The sequence below is a fragment of the Adiantum capillus-veneris genome, chromosome 25, assembly GCF_014529385.1.
Source record: "Adiantum capillus-veneris isolate H3 chromosome 25, ASM1452938v2, whole genome shotgun sequence".
Lineage (NCBI taxonomy): Eukaryota > Viridiplantae > Streptophyta > Polypodiopsida > Polypodiales > Pteridaceae > Adiantum > Adiantum capillus-veneris.
Window position 1 is genome coordinate 26,414,692 of NC_140955.1, and position 15,753 is coordinate 26,430,444.

General features: G+C 46.0%; 1 protein-coding gene across 2 annotated transcripts in view; it reads right to left on the minus strand.

The window, feature by feature from the left end:
• LOC147424602 (MLO-like protein 9) overlaps positions 1-15,753 on the minus strand; it is a 51,489-nt gene that overhangs the window by 26,143 nt on the left and 9,593 nt on the right. The window contains exons 8-14 of one of the 2 annotated variants that reach the window (XM_086499897.1): positions 3,779-3,867; positions 2,303-2,352; positions 2,187-2,227; positions 1,927-2,100; positions 1,800-1,835; positions 1,622-1,689; positions 1,424-1,484 (exon numbers count right to left, since the gene is read on the minus strand). In XM_086499897.1, the coding sequence (XP_086356023.1) occupies positions 1,424-1,484; positions 1,622-1,689; positions 1,800-1,835; positions 1,927-2,100; positions 2,187-2,227; positions 2,303-2,352; positions 3,779-3,867 (519 nt within the window). The remainder of the gene's footprint in view (positions 1-1,423; positions 1,485-1,621; positions 1,690-1,799; positions 1,836-1,926; positions 2,101-2,186; positions 2,228-2,302; positions 2,353-3,778; positions 3,868-15,753) is intronic. The other variant, XM_086499898.1, reaches the window with a different exon arrangement.

The following is a 15,753-nucleotide window of genomic DNA, read 5'->3' on the forward strand; positions in this document are numbered from 1 at the left end:
GGATCTAGATGCGATTGCTAAATACGTTGCTGATTAATCATGGTCTGAGATCCGAATGAATTTTTGAATGTGATTTGTCATGTGATGTCTTGTGATGTCAAGTGATGTCCTGTGATGTCGTGTGATGTGACTGTCGATTGGTACATGTGCTAGATGTGTGTTCCTAGTGCGTCGGTACTGACAGTCAGCGTCTGCTAAGACAGTTTATGGCCTTTGTCTGTTTTGCAGGCGTAATCGAGGGCGATTACAATGCTTTCGAGAGGGGGTTATGTCACAAACCAGTGACTTGGCAGCCCGCCCACACACACACACACACACATCCGGAACAAAGTAGGCCCGCCAAATGCACCGCAAATTACGCTGGCAGGCTTTACGACAGGTTGTACGGAAATCCGCTTTTTACGGGTGCTGACGTGGCTGCTTTGCGTGAGAAGAAAAGCAAAGGAAAAATTCCTACGCTATTTTTAGGCTTTGCTATTTGAGAAGCTTTTGGACTCAATTGCTTTATTTTGGAAAAGCTTAAGAGCTTTTGATTTTCAGCTTTTGGGGCTCTGCTTTTGGCATCCCTTGTAACTCTTTATAAGTGTGGCTTGGGCTCCCACTTCTTAGAGCATCTGGACACAGAGTGTGAGAGTGAGACCCAACCACTCCCTTGTACTTTGTGCAACAGATTTAATACAAAAAGAAATACCGAAAGGGGCGCCAGTCTATGGGGCCAATACCTCTTGGCATGGAACTCCACCGGGCCGGTGTCGAATCTAATTGTGAACTGTTTTGAAGTGAATTCCTGCCGTGTCGCGGTAGATTCTTGACTTGGAGTGTCCAAGTCTGCTACACAAGCCCTCTGTTTTCAATTAAATATTGGATTCTAGAACATGTAGACTCTGAGCTAAAGCCTTTTATGTGGAGATAGGCACTAGCACCTGCTGGCTGCAACAGAATTGAGAGAACCTAGGGCGGGCTCAGATGGACACAACTCTCAGCAAATCAGTTTCTTCGAGAAAGGGGTGCCCCTTTCTCGAAGAAGCTGATTTCCACAATACAGATCTGCACAACCGAAACTTGCAATCGAGAGAAAAACGTTGTTTTCTCTAATTTTTGACGTTCAAAAAATTAAATGGCCTGAAATGTTGTTTTGGACGGACCGAAACAGACAAGAACAGCGTTCTGTTCCAAATTGGTCAAAACGCCTTTTTGTGTGACTATGCATGTTGAATACTAAGAAGATACTCTACTTAGAAGGGGTTAGTTGTCACCTAAAAGGCTTTTTGAATTACTAGAAAATACTCTTTTTAGCCTTTTTTCAGACAAAGTTCCTCTTGACTTGAAATTTCCCTTTTGTATTTAGACTCTTAGTCCTGCATTCCTATCCTTGTATTTGGATGTACTCTTAATATTCAAAGGGAATCAGCGAAAATAATACCTGAGATACAAGCGCGTAGATTGGTAAGGTGATGATTCCACAAGTCATCTGTACAACAAGCCTGCATTTTAGCCATAAGTAAGCAGAGTTCTCAAGCTTGAAGATAATGCAATTAAATGAAGAATAAGAGCTCAGCATGGTTCTCAGGTGATAAGATGCTGGGGTTAAATTAGATGAGGAGCCTTGTATCATAATTACCCAATAACAATTCGTCCTATCAGGAAGCTTGGTTGTCGATACAAACAATTGTCTGGTGAAAATGTGATCTGGCACAATGGTCAAAATTACCAGTGGTAAGCAAAATGTTCATTGCAGTATCGCGTGACAACAAAAAAAGGTGCTCCAATAAAAACGAAAGTTTTGGCATGATTCTTACTGCAGCCCAAAGATCAAAGGAAATCTCCAAGGCATTCTGTTGCAGACAAGAATTCCGACTACTTGTAAGCATCAAATTGCAGTTCAAACTAGCAATAATAGGCCCAGAAACAGGGAAAAATTCAAACCTGGAATAATATGAAGTGGATGCATAAAAGGATAAATCGTGGACGGTTGAACCAAAAAAGGTTATCGTTGGGTTTGACCATTGGTACACCTAATGTCAAGGGGTGTTTGTTATTGAAATGGACGGCCATTTTTGTCATGATATGCTGCAATTTTGTGCCTATTGCAAGGACAAGCTGTTCCAAAAATCACGAGTGAATCAAAATTCAGAAGAGTAACCTCCATTTGAATAATCCTGAAAAAAAAGTCTCTTTGAGCTTACGAGTAGAGGTATAGCAGTGATCACAATGTTGCTTTCCCAGCCTGAAAAAAATTAGAGATGTGAAGTATGTTCCGAGTATGTATGACATAGGAAAAGGGACTCAGAAAATTACTTACCATCCACATTGAGTAACATCCAAACAAGAGCATAAGCCCAAAGTCCCGGACTGTTAAAGAGAGGCCAAGAACTACTTTAGATCCTCAATCCTCAATCCTCAATCAGCTTGCAGGCATCATTGTAAATATCAAAAGCTTCAATAACTAGGTATGTAGAACTCTGGGCTTTTGTGCTACATGTCTATAGGTGCATCATTGCATAAATTGAAGTTATAAATGGTAGAATTTTGGACTGTTGGGCTCATTGGTGATTGTTTGCAGATGTCTTACCTCTAATTTTTTTATCAATATAAATCCCAAATAATGTCTCCCTTTGGAAAAATTGGCTCTACTAAACAATCAGTCCAGAGATATCTAGGTTGGTCTTATACAACCCTCATGTTTCAGGCATATGCATGCAATTGTTGACCATCATCGTGTTTGCTGGTATTGTCTTCTTCCTACCATTCTAAGGCAATAGAAGGCGGCCTTCCTGTTTATGATGTCACCAGTATGGAAGCATCATGCAGATCTTTCCTGAATATGATTTTGCCTGAAAAATGCTGATAGATTGATAGTTGTAAACTAAGGTTGCTGTTTGAACTCCTGTTTATTTCAGAGGGAGATAATTTAGTTTCTCTTTCAAGATGATTTTGACAGGATCGCGGCATTGCTACCATCTTAGTAAGTTTGTGTCTAGGTTTATTTCTGTGTAGCTGTAACTTGAAATCATAGGTAGCAAAATCACGCTTTTTCTAGCTTTTCTGTCATGTAAGCAGGTTTCTGATATTCTATGCATCTTTCCTATCGTGTTTTATGTTGCATCAATTGAAGGCTTCACATGTCTTTTGTGCACACCCACGGTGCCCTCATTATTACTCTATTTCTATCAACAAAGCTCTGTGATAATGTTATAAGATACCCTCCAAGAAGTGTGTGCTCTTCGTAATGTTGAATATACTTATTTATACTACATTTTGGCTATATCTTGAGCTTCTTTAGAGCTGAGATATTTTGTGCTTTATGTAGTATGTTTGTTTCTTCAAAGAAGTCTGAGTGTGCCTGTGCATGGAAGGTGCTCAATTACACGAGCTGTAACTTGTGGTCCTCCAAAGCCAATGAATTGTGTTTTCGCAATCTCAATTGCTGCTTCTCAACCTTTAGACAACCTTCATCATTCGACATATTTTAGATCATCCTTTGCCAGTCAAGTGATCTCTTATAGATTTAGAGTGGGTGTTTTGATTTGAGTCACCTAGTTTAGTCAAACAGTTTTAAGTCCCATATTCCATCTTAGAGTGGGTGTTTTGATTTGAGTCACCTAGTTTAGTCAAACCGTTTAAGTCCCATATTCCATATTATGAACATATTATATATTAGCAAGTTCTTTCATGGCATACATTATGTTTCAAACTGATTTAAGCTATTACAGGATCTCAAATCACTCTATCATGGAAGCTAAAGGGTAAACAACACAAAAGTGGCTGAAACACAGACCTGATGCCGACAACGTACTTGAAATCATCCTGGAGTGACCTTCGAATGTACTTATGGAAGTCAAAATTAGGATTGCTTGGCATATGGTTCTGGATCATGGTAAAAACAGATACATGGTTTTTCAGCATCACACCAATATTCTGAAGCACTGGCATCTTGTGCATGCAGTATTACATCAATGCATGCCATCTGTTATCTTTCTTCATTAGGGCTATTTCCTGTTACTTACTTTACTAAACAAGATGAGTGCACAAACTTTTGACTTCTTTGTAAAAGAGAAGAAAGAACTCTTTATGTTTGATAACATTGTTTCTTCGTTTATGTTGTAATTTGTGAAGCTGGACTACAGGAGTTCAGAAAAGATCAGGCAATTTACTCAATATTGTCTATGACAATGGTGCAACCAGTTAAAAGGTGTCTAATTTGCATTCGCATAATGGCAAGGAATAATGTAATTTTGTGTACACATTCTTTGTTTGCATGGAAAAAAGTTCTTGTTAATTTCTTATTACCTGTCTTTGTCACCAGAGTCACGGGCCCACCCTTACCGGATTGCAATACTACCACTAATCTTACTCTTCTTCTTAAATCTCTCTCCCATGGGGAGCTCAAGTTTTGTAGTCTTGAAAGCCTGTTGTGATACTCGGCTTTTCAACTCAGTATGACGACAGCTGCAAAAGCATCAAGAAATTTCGACAGAAAGAGGTGCACAAAGATCTCTTTGTGTCCACCTGGGGGCGTATATCGTGGTTTTATGCCCCTTTCACTATCTGCTCATGGTGCGCTTGGATTCCTGATGCTGGTGTGCAGCATGGCTTTGTGAATTGGGAGGCAGTCACTTGGCTGAAGCATATTCCAGGTTCGCACTTGCTGTATGACGGGACATCAACAAATATGATCTTCTTGCTTACAGACTTGGGATACAGATGGGGGGGCGTGTTGGACATGCAGCCTTCCAAAGTGCATGATTTTGATCCCTCAAGTTATTGTCTTTGTCATGATATACAGTATTACTTTGTGGATTAATTGAAAGGCTAGATGCACACATGTTTTGAGCGCTACTCCTTCCTTGACGTCTGAAACAATTGTTGAGATTTGGTTAGAGCTATTGCACACTTTCGGCAGTCAGCGGTATATAACGTGTGGCTCTTCTAGGGCAGCGGAAGAGTGTCACATAGTTTTTCGCAGGCAGTGGGCTCGCACTTAAGTATGGATCAGGGACACCTTACATGGCACTGCGTACCTCCCCGGTGGTTCATCTTACATTCCTCGCTTATGCCACTGTGATGTACAGATAGCTTGTGTACATTGGCTTTTCTCAGTGTTGTACTTCTCGTGGGGTACAAGCTCACATGAGCATCCCTAGACGTCTATCTGTACTGAGTCTACCGCTACTTTCTTCCACACACACACACAAATGAAATGAAATAAAATGTTATATTAACATCTTCAAAAGGCCAAAATGACCTATGAGACCAAACTGTCACAAAATTGTGAATCTGATAACATGTCTGGTACAAAAAGAACTAGAACAAAAATACTACTACTTTCTTCCACACACACACACAAATGAAATGAAATAAAATGTTATATTAACATCTTCAAAAGGCCAAAATGACCTATGAGACCAAACTGTCACAAAATTGTGAATCTGATAACATGTCTGGTACAAAAAGAACTAGAACAAAAATACTACTACTACTAGAATCCATCCTCATCTGCACTCTGGATGTCGAGAGAGTATGGCTGGAATCCTCTGCTGTAGTCTCCGAAGATGCTGTGTAGCCCCTCTCCTCAATCGTAGATAGAGAGAGAGAGAGAGAGAGAGAGAGAGAGAGAGAGAGAGAGAGAGAGAGAGAGAGATATGAAATGAAATGAAATGTTATATTAACGTCTTCAAAAGGCCAAAATGACCTATGAGACCAGAAAGTTACAATGTGGTGGATCTGATACAAAGTCAGAGTAACAAGATGACAAAATGACAGAATGACAAAATGACAAAATAAAATACGGAATCCTAAACTGCTAGGTGTGAACTAAGCAGCTAAGCAGCTAGCTGGGATAGCTAGATCACAAGAGATCCAGCATCGGTCACTGGCGGATCTCATCAATCTCCTCCATGGTAAGTAGTCTGACCAGGCGTCATGCATGTCGAGTCAAAGTGATACGAATCCTCTGATGCAGCCTCCATCGATGCTGTGTAGTCCTCCGCAGTCATGGGCGTCTGGATCTCCCCAGCTCAGTCGCTCAGTCGATCAGTGTGCCTCTGGTGTGAGGCGACGAGCTCTGCTGTGGTAGTAACTCCTTTGGGTGTCCAGTGGTAGCTCTAAATAAGTCTGTGATCTGTCTCCGAGACTGGCTAGCCTCTCCTCTCATCAGGCTTTCTGTCACAAGGCGGGCACCACGTGCCAATAGAAAAGAACAGACTGAACAAACTTTTAGCACTTCAATAACAACTGAACTGAAAGAGACAGACGACATGCGACACGGAGTGGCGGAACTCCACCCCAGAGAGTATTGGCCCCAAACCTTGGCGCTCCTTTCGGTATTTCTTTATATTGCATTATCAAAGTACAAGCCGGTACTCCAGACTCTGCACCTTCTCCAGGAAGCATGACAGAGAATGAGCCCTAGCCTCATATTTAAAGGCCCTTGGCCATAAAGCAGTTTACATGAAAAGCTTTCAAACTCAAAAGCTTCTGGTCCAAAAAGCAGTTTACATGAAAAGCTTTCAAACTCAAAAGCTTATGGTCCAAAAAGCAATGCCAAAAGCTGCCAGCGTAAATCACGGAAATCCGTACAACTTGCCACGTCATTATGTCAGCGCAATTTTCGGAAATCAGCCACGTTGTTGCAGTTTTAGGGTTAGGGTTTCCAAAATTAGGGTTTCAGCAGTTAGGGTTTTCGGCAAAAATTAGGGTTAGGGTTTCTGCTCTCGGGAAACCACGTCATCACTTTGTGACACTTCTTCTGTTACTTGTTCTTCTCAGGGTTTAGGCCCCTCGGCCGGCATCTGTAAGTTGGCTCCATTCTTTGAGCTTTGACACGTCAGCAGTTTGTTACACTTTCTCTGTGTCTGCACAGCTCGAGCAAAAACAAACCTAGGCATCTCTGATCCTCATACCGCATGACTCTAGAGAATGGTCCAAAGCCCTCTCTGAACAAGCAATGGAAGCGGCCTCGTATCTCGTAGTAGACGGGGCAGTGGCATGTGTAGTGCAACTCTGTCTTAGGCTCGATGTCACACACGGGGCCTATCCTGGCCTCTGCTGGTACTCTGCTGTATCTCCCAGTCTCTATCCACAGCTGGTGTGAGGATGTGCATATCTGGCCAATAGCACATCATATCCCATGCGACAAGTGGGTGTCCATGTATCTGGGCCTCGTCACAAAACCATTCTCTGTAAGCTGGAGGAGATGCTCTCTGTAGAAAGCCATCTTCGTACCCAGCTCCTGTGCTGGTTGTATCCATGTCCTCTTGGTGTCTAGCTGAGTCAAGTCCTGGCAAATGAGCCTGGTGATCTCGAACTGTGTAAGAGTCAGAGAGGGTGCATCTAGTTAGTACTGGGAGGGAGGCAATCTATCTATGCTGAACCCATGCGCCTGATGTCATCTCCCCATACCAGCATGCTGTATCTCCCTGGATGGCTAACTGTTAAGAGGACTCAAGTGCAAGGCGTGCATATCTGTCTCTGGGAAGTTCCCACATGCGGTGTATGAAGGAGACAAATCTGGTGAGCGCCTCAACCACTACTGGGGGGGCAGCTAGCTCTGCTCGTACAATAGCACGTGGTACTGAAGCCTTGGCTCTAATGAGCCGCGAGATCATAGAGACCAGAGGCTTCTCCATGTCCCCCCATCCATCACTGCGGCCTGTCCTCCCGTGATGATCCAGTGAAGGTCCCCAAATCTCAGCTCCATAAAGCAATGCAAAAGCCACCAAAGTGTCAAAGAGCTAGAGCTTCGTCCGAGGCTCCTGAAACTGAACTTGTGAACACATCCTTTCCAATCTACCCAATGTTGCATGGGCTCTAGTCAATCTAGTCTCTGCTGCCCTCCTCAATGAAAATGTTGGCCCACTAAAAACCACTCCAAGGTAAGTGTAAGCATCTGTATACTCCACCTTCTCCTGGCGTATGTGAATGCTGGCGTTGACCTCTTGATCCAATGTGGGGTGGTATTAAATACCATGACCTTGGTTTTACCAAGGTTGACGGACAAACCACTTTCCTGGGCAAAGCTATGCAGAGCATCCAAGTGACGTTGCATCCCCTTCGGAGAGTCGGAGATCTCCACAATATCATCGGCATATAGCAATAGTGGAATCCATGTCCTTGCCAACTGTGCACCTCTATCACCATCTCTCTCAATGTAGTCAGAAACCTCATCCACATACATACCAAATAGAGTAGGAGAGAGCGGGCAGCCCTGCTTCACCCCAATAGTGGAGTAAACCGGTGTGGATAGACCCTCTTGGGTGCGTACATGCCCTACTACTGACCTGTATAATGCCATGACCCCCCAAATGAGCTCTGTGGGTACTCCCATCTGCTGTAATCTGCGCATCAATCTAGCTCTGGGCACTGTGTCAAATGCTTTGCGGAAATCCACAAAGCTACAATAGATCCGTCTCCCACGCCTCCTCAATGATGGCTCTGAGTGTCAAGATATGGTCAAGAGTAGAAAAACCCCTCCTGAAACCTGCCTGCCCGGCTGCGCGTATCCCCTCCCTCTCTGCCCATCTACTCAGCTGCTCAAGAATAGATGCCTACAACCGTGCCAATGTGTGTCCAATCATGATAGTGCAATCGTTCCCAGCCTCCATAGGGTCTCCCGACTTGAAGATAGGTACAATAGTAGATAGGCTCCAAGTATCAGGCAAGCCCTCACACATGGCACGGTTAAACATAACTACTAGAAGCTCTGCTAGTAAATCTCTAGCATGCGTGAAATGCTCAGCCACTAAGCCATCATGATCATATGCTCTCCCAGTCCTCATCCTGTCAATGGCCTTCCTCACCATCTTAGCGGTGAAAAAAGCACATGTGTCTGGGCATGGATCGGGGGGGGTCGGGAAGGGGGAGCTGCTCAGGAACTGTGTATAGAGATGATGCATACTGGCCCCAGGCCTCTGTAGAAGTGATGGCAGGGGGAGGGGAGTGCTCATGAAAGAGCCGCCATGCCTCACATGAGTCCTGACTCAAGAATAGGTGACTCAAGAATAGGTGGTATAGATCCTGCTCTAGGCTAGCCAAAAATGCCCCCTACTTTCGCCGCCCTAGGCGTCGAAAGTCAATCTGTGACTGTCTGTGAGTGATGTCCCCCAAAAGCACCTCCCTCTGAAGTCTAGCTCTAGTGTCTCGGCATTCCTCATGATACCAACTGTTCTGGGGCATGCTCCCCGAACGGCGTCTCTGCTCAGGCTAGGTATGTGGGTATGCATCTGCTGCTACATCATGTAGTGTCTGTGTCAGTATAGTAGTAAGCTCCTCCAGAGGTCGCCCTGGCTCCTCTGTGCACAGGTGTCTGTAGATCTCGTCTATGTATACAGAGTCCGTCTCCCGCGTGAAGGTGTAGTGAGTGGGGGCTGTTGCCCGTAGCCTGTGTACTACACTAAACTGAAAAGAGATGGCAACGACACAAGACTGCCACACCAACAGGTCTGGGTCCAACCGTGAGATCCTGGATACTAGAGATGAGGCTCGGCTCTGTGTGTGTGTGTGTGTGTGTGTGTGAGAGAGAGAGAGAGAGAGAGAGAGAGAGAGAGAGAGAGAGAGAGATGAAATGAAATGAAATGCTATATTAACGCCTTCAAAAGGCCAAAATAACCTATGAGACCAATTTGTTACAAAATGGTGAACCATGTCTGGGTACAAAAGAACTAGATACTACTACTGGAATCCATCCTCATCTGCACTCTGGATATCGAGAGAGTATGGCTCGAATCCTCTGCTGTAGTCTTCGTCGATGCTGTGTAGCCCCTCTCCTCAATCGTGGCCGTCTGGATCTCCCTAGTTTCCTACGATGTTAAAATTCTCTTCTTCTTCTTCTTCTCTCTCTCTCTCTCTCTCTCTCTCTCTCTCTCTCTCTCTCTCTCTCTCTCTCTCTCTCTCTCTCTCTCCACCCAAGTGTGGTAGACTGGTTATGCCATTATCCTCTTGAATAACAAGTCTTGAGTTCACTCTTGTCGGATAGATCTTTGAGGTCTCTTGGGATAGTTTCCCATGACGTTAAAAATTCTCTTCTTCTCTCTCTCTCTCTCTCTCTCTCTCTCTCGTGGAGAGAGAGAGAGAGAGAGAGAGAGAGAGAGAGAGAGAGAGAGAGAGAGAGAGAGAGAGAGAGAGAGAGAGAGAGATGAAATGAAATGTTATATTAACGTCTTCAAAACGGCAAAGTGACCTATGAGACCAGAAAGTTACAATGTGGTGGATCTGATACAAAGTCCGAGTAACAAGATGACAAAATGACAGAATGATATAATAAAATACTGAGGAATCCTAAACTGCTAGGTGTGAACTAAGCAGCTAAGCAGCTAGCTGGGATAGCTAGATCACAAGAGATCCAGCATCGGTCGTTGGCGGATCTCATCAATCTCCTCCATGGTCAGTAGTATGACCGGGCGTCGTGCATGTCGAGCCAAAGTGATCCGAATCCTCTGATGCAGCCTCCGACGATGCTGTGTAGTCCTCCGCAGTCGTGGGCGTCTAGATCTCCCCCGCTCGGTCGATCAGTGTGCCTCTGGTGTGAGGCAACGAGCTCTGCTGTGGTAGTAACTCCTCCGGGTGTCAGTGGCAGCTCTAAAGAAGTCTGTGATCTGTCTCTGAGACTGGCTAGCCTCTCCTCTCATCAGGATCTCTCTGTGTCTGTGCAGCCCAAGCAAAAACAAACCTAGGCATCTCTGATCTTCGTACCGCATGACTCTAGAGAATGGTCCAAAGCCCTCTCTGAACAAGCAATGGAAGCAGTCTCGTATCTCGTAGTAGACGGGGCAGTGGCATGTGTAGTGCAACTCTATCTCAGGCTCGATGTCACACAGGGGGCATGTCCTGGCCTCTGCTGGTACTGCGCTGTATCTCCCAGTCTCGATCCGCAGCTGGTGTGAAGATGTGGGTATCTGGCCAATAGCACATCGTATCCCACAAGACAAGTGGGTGTCCATGTATCTGGGCCTCGTCACAAAACCATCCTCTGTAAGCTCGAGGAGATGCTCTCTGTAGAAAGCCATCTTCGTGCCCAACTCCTGTGCTGGCTGTATCCATGTCCTCTTGGTGTCTAGCTGAGTCAAGTTTGGCGGATGAGCCTGGTGATCTCGGATTGTGTAAGAGTCAGAGAGGGCGCATCCAGTGAGTACTGGAAGGGAGGCAATCTATCTATGCTAGACCCATGCGCTTGAAACCATGATGTCATCTCCCCATACCAGCATGCTGTATCTCCCTATATGGCTAACTGTCGAGAGGACTCAAGTGCAAGGCGGGCATATCTGTCTCTGGGAAGTTCCCACATGCGGTGTATGAAGGAGACAGATCTAGTGAGCGCCTCAACCACTAGTGGGAGGGCAGCTAGCTCTGCTCATACAATAGCATGTGGTACTGAAGCCTTGACTCTAATGAGCCGCGAGATCATAGAGACTAGAGGCTTCTCCATGTCCCCCCATCCATTACTGCGGCCTGTTCTCCCGTGATGATCCAGTGAAGGTCCCCAAATCTCAGCTCCATAAAGCAATGCAGAAGCCACCAAAGTGTCAAAGAGCCAGAGCTTCGTCCGAGGCTCCTGAAACTGAACCTGTGAACACATCCTTTCCAATCTACCCAATGCTGCATGGGCTTTGGTCAATCTAGTCTCTGCTGCCCTCCTCAATGAAAATGCTGGCCCACTAAAAACCACTCCAAGGTAAGTGTAAGCATCTGTATACTCCACCGTCTCCTGGCCGTATGTGAATGCGGGCGCTGACCTCCTGATCCACTGTGGGGTGGTATTAAATACCATGCATGACCTTGGTTTTACCAAGGTTGATAGACAAACCTCTTTCCTGGGCAAACCTATGCAAAGCATCCAAGTGACGTTGCATCCCCTTCGGAGAGTCGGAGATCAACACAATATCATCAGCATATAACAATAGTGGAATCCATGTCCCTGCTAGCTGTGCACCTCTATTACCATCTCTCTCAATGTAGTCAGAAACCTCATCCGCATACATACCAAATAGAGTAGGAGAGAGCGGGTAGCCCTGCTTCACGCCAATAGTGGAGTAAACCGGTGTGGATAGACCCTCTGGGGTGCGTACATGCCCCACTATTGACCTATATAATGCCATGACCCTCCAAATGAACTCTGTGGGTACTCCCATTTGCTGTAATCTGCGCATCAATCTAGCTCTGGGCACCGTGTCAAATGCTTTGCGGAAATTTACAAAGCTACAATAGATCCGTCTCCCATGCGATCTGCCCTCCTCAATGATGGCTCTGAGTGTCAAGATATGGTCAAGAGTAGAAAAACCCCTCCTAAAACCTGTCTGCCCGGCTGCGCGTATCCCCTCCCTCTCTGCCCAGCTACTCAGCTGCTGCTCAAGAATAGATGTGTACAATCGGGCCTACGTGTGTCGAATCATGATAGTGCGATAATTCCCAGGCTCCATAGGGTCTCCCGACTTGAAGATAGGTACAATAGCAGATAGGCTGGAAGTATCAAGCAAGCCCTCACACATGGCACGGTTAAACATAACTGCTAGAAGCTCTGCTAGTAAATCTCTGGCATGCGTGAAATGCTCAGCCACTAAGCCATCATGATCATATGCTCTCCCAGTCCTCATCCTGTCAATGGCCTTCCTCACCATCTCAACGATGAAAAAAGCACATGTGTGTGGGCATGGATCAGGAGGGTCGGGAAGGGGGGGGTTGCTCAGGAACTGTGTACAGAGATGATGCATACTGGCCCCAGGCCTCTGTTGAAGTGATGGCAGGGGGGGGGGAGAGTGCTCATGAAAGAGCCGCCATACCTCACGTGAGTCCTGACTCAAGAATAGATGGTATAGATCCTGCTCTAGGCGAGCCAAAAATGCCCTCTTCTTCCACCGCACTAGGCGTCAGAAGTCAATCTGTGACTGTCTGTGAGTGATGCCCCTCAAAAGCACCTCCCTTTGAAGTCTAGCTCTAGTGTCCCGGCATTCCTCATCATACCAACTGTTCTAGGACATGCTCCCCGTACGGCGTCTCTGCTCAAGCTGGGTATGTGGGTATGCCTCTGCTGCTGCATCATGTAGTGTCTGTGTCAATATAGTAGTAAGCTCCTCCAGAGCTCGCCCTAGCTCCTCTGTGCACAGGCGTCTGTAGATCCCATCTATGTATACAGAGTCCGTCTCCCGCGTGAAGGTGTAGTGAGTAGGGGCTGTTTCCCGTAGCCTATGTGCTACACTAAATTGAAAAGAGATGGTCAACGACACAAGAGCATGGTCCACTGCCACACCAACAGGTCTGGGTCCAACCATGAGATCCTGGATACTAGAGATGAGGCTCGGCTGTGCCATGACATAATCGACTGTGCTGGCTCCATGTCTGTTTGGAAAGCATGTAAAACCCCCCGCAACGGGAAATCTCTGTAGGCCATTCAAGATGGCCAATCCATGTGCAGTCCCCATGTCTATCAAGTGTCGTCCATACTCAGTGTGTTCTCCATCCTGTGATAGTCTGGATAGGCCCGTCTCTACAACATCCAACTCTCTCAGCATCTCCTCTGAAGTATCATAAAATACTGTCTGATGATGGGCAGTCCTAGCATTGAAATCCCCTAGAATGATGATGTCACCATCTCTAGAGAACTCCCATATGTCATCATCCAAAATAGAAAAGGGGGACTGTCCTCTGGGTGGTGCATAAACTGACGTACTCGGGGGAAAGTAGCAAATAGCAATGTAAAGATATCTGCTTGTCTCTGCTGTCAGTCTCACCCACATGTACCTAGCTTGCTCATCCGTGCGGGCTATATGTATCAATGGCTGCAACTCCTCCATGAATAACATTGCCACTCCTCCTGAGCCCCGCCGTCTGTGCTCCGATCGTGTCTCCTGTCTACAGGCTGTCTCACATCTATATCCACTAATTTGAGGCATAGATTGCTTAGGGGCCTGATGTGTCTCAGAGTAGAAGACAATGTCTCTTCCCGTAAAACTATCCTCAAAAGCACCCACATCAAGGCGCATAGATCCATTACAATTTCAGGTGCAACTTTGAGTGTGGTCCCATAGGTCTCGCACCGTCATGTGGAGCGCCGCTCTACAATCACCACCTGGCCATCTCTGTAGAAGGCCGTCTTTCCCCTCTCCCTTGCCGCTTGAATCTCTGGCATTACCTCTCTCATATGCTCAAGCTGTGTGAGAGTGAGGTCATCTCCAAGGAATATGCCCGTTTTCTTTAGTGTAGGGCGCTTCTTCAAGAAGTCCTTCTTTGCCTCCATGGATGGGAAACGGATGATTAAAGCTCTCCCTTTTGAAGTCTCCCCATTGCCTTGTGTCTTCTTCCCTACCCTCCATGCCTTTGTATGAGTAGCCTCACTACCCATCATGCGGAGAAGTTCTTTGACTTCCCCTTCCACATCATCTCGGTCTTTTAGACCGGTTACTCTTATATGCAAGGCTCTAGTTTTCCTTCGTTGCTCTTCTTCTAGAGTCATGTTGATGATCGTAGGAGTGGGGACGGATGTAGTTTCTTTCCCTTTCCCTTTCTTAGCGACTTCTATCCATTTCTCGGCCTCATCCGCCTTCTTCTGCGTCTTCGTGATCACATCCATCCACGAAGACGTCTTTACCACCTTCTGTTTCTCCTCCTCTTTGATCATCCGTACCTGCTCCTTGATGACCTTGATTTCCTCTATCACCGAGGGCTAGAATTCCCCTTCTTCGAGTCCACTGCTTACTCTATCCGCAAGCTCTCGCTTGAGGGCTGTGACCTCTTCTCTAAGTGCTTGTGAATCCGCCTTAAGTGCTTGTAGCTCTGCGTGCAAGTCCTCTTTCTCCTTCTTCCATTGCGCGCCTCTGTTGAGAAACATTTGAAGAAGGTTGGCCTTCTCTTTCCATCATCCCTCCGTCTCTGCTTTCCATTCTTTCATCTCCCTTTCCATTTGTGTTATCCGCTTGTTTGTAAGCACAAAGGTTGCCTTCGTATGGGGCTTACATGCTGGCAAAACGATCATGGTCTCCACTGGCGAAGCGCTCCTAGCCTCCATCAAATACAAAACCAAAAACAAACCCACAGTCTGCACTTCTGCAAGAGAGGCCAATCCGCTATATCCACACTACGCATACATCCATGTCCCGCATAATGCATACGTATGTTTTCCTCATATCAATCATACATTTTCCTTTTCTACTAATTTCATGTTGTTCTGTAATTCCTTGCTCGTCAAAATTCTGATAATTCCTGAAAAAGTATTTCTGTACCTGCAGGTATGAAAAATACAGGATTTTGAAAATTCAAAAATTCCGAAACTGTGAAATTTCCTCCTAGATTTCTGCAGGCTTGCCGAGTGTATGCACCTGCGGGCGGGGGGGGGGGGGGGGGGGGGGAGGGGGGGGGGGGGGGGGGGCTGCTTGGTGCGCTGTCACGGCAGCAGGCGGGGGGGAGAGGATGCGCAGCGTGAGGGGGTGCAGGTTGCGCGAGGGGGGGGTGCAGCAAGCTACGCGAGGGTTACACGCAGGGGGTGCAGCAGGTTGAGAGAGAGAGAGAGAGAGAGAGAGAGAGAGAGAGAGAGAGAGAAGAGAATTTTAACATCGTAGGAAACTATCACAAGAGGCTTTAAAGATCTATCCGACGAGGAGAAATGAACTCAAGACCTGTTGAGAGAGAGAGAGAGAGAGGAAATGAAATGTTATATTAACGTCTTCAAAAGGCCAAAATGACCTATGAGACCGAAAGGTTACATCCATGTGTGACTCTAGTAAGATACAATAAAGGAGGGTACCTAGAGTGGGTAGGTATGTAAGC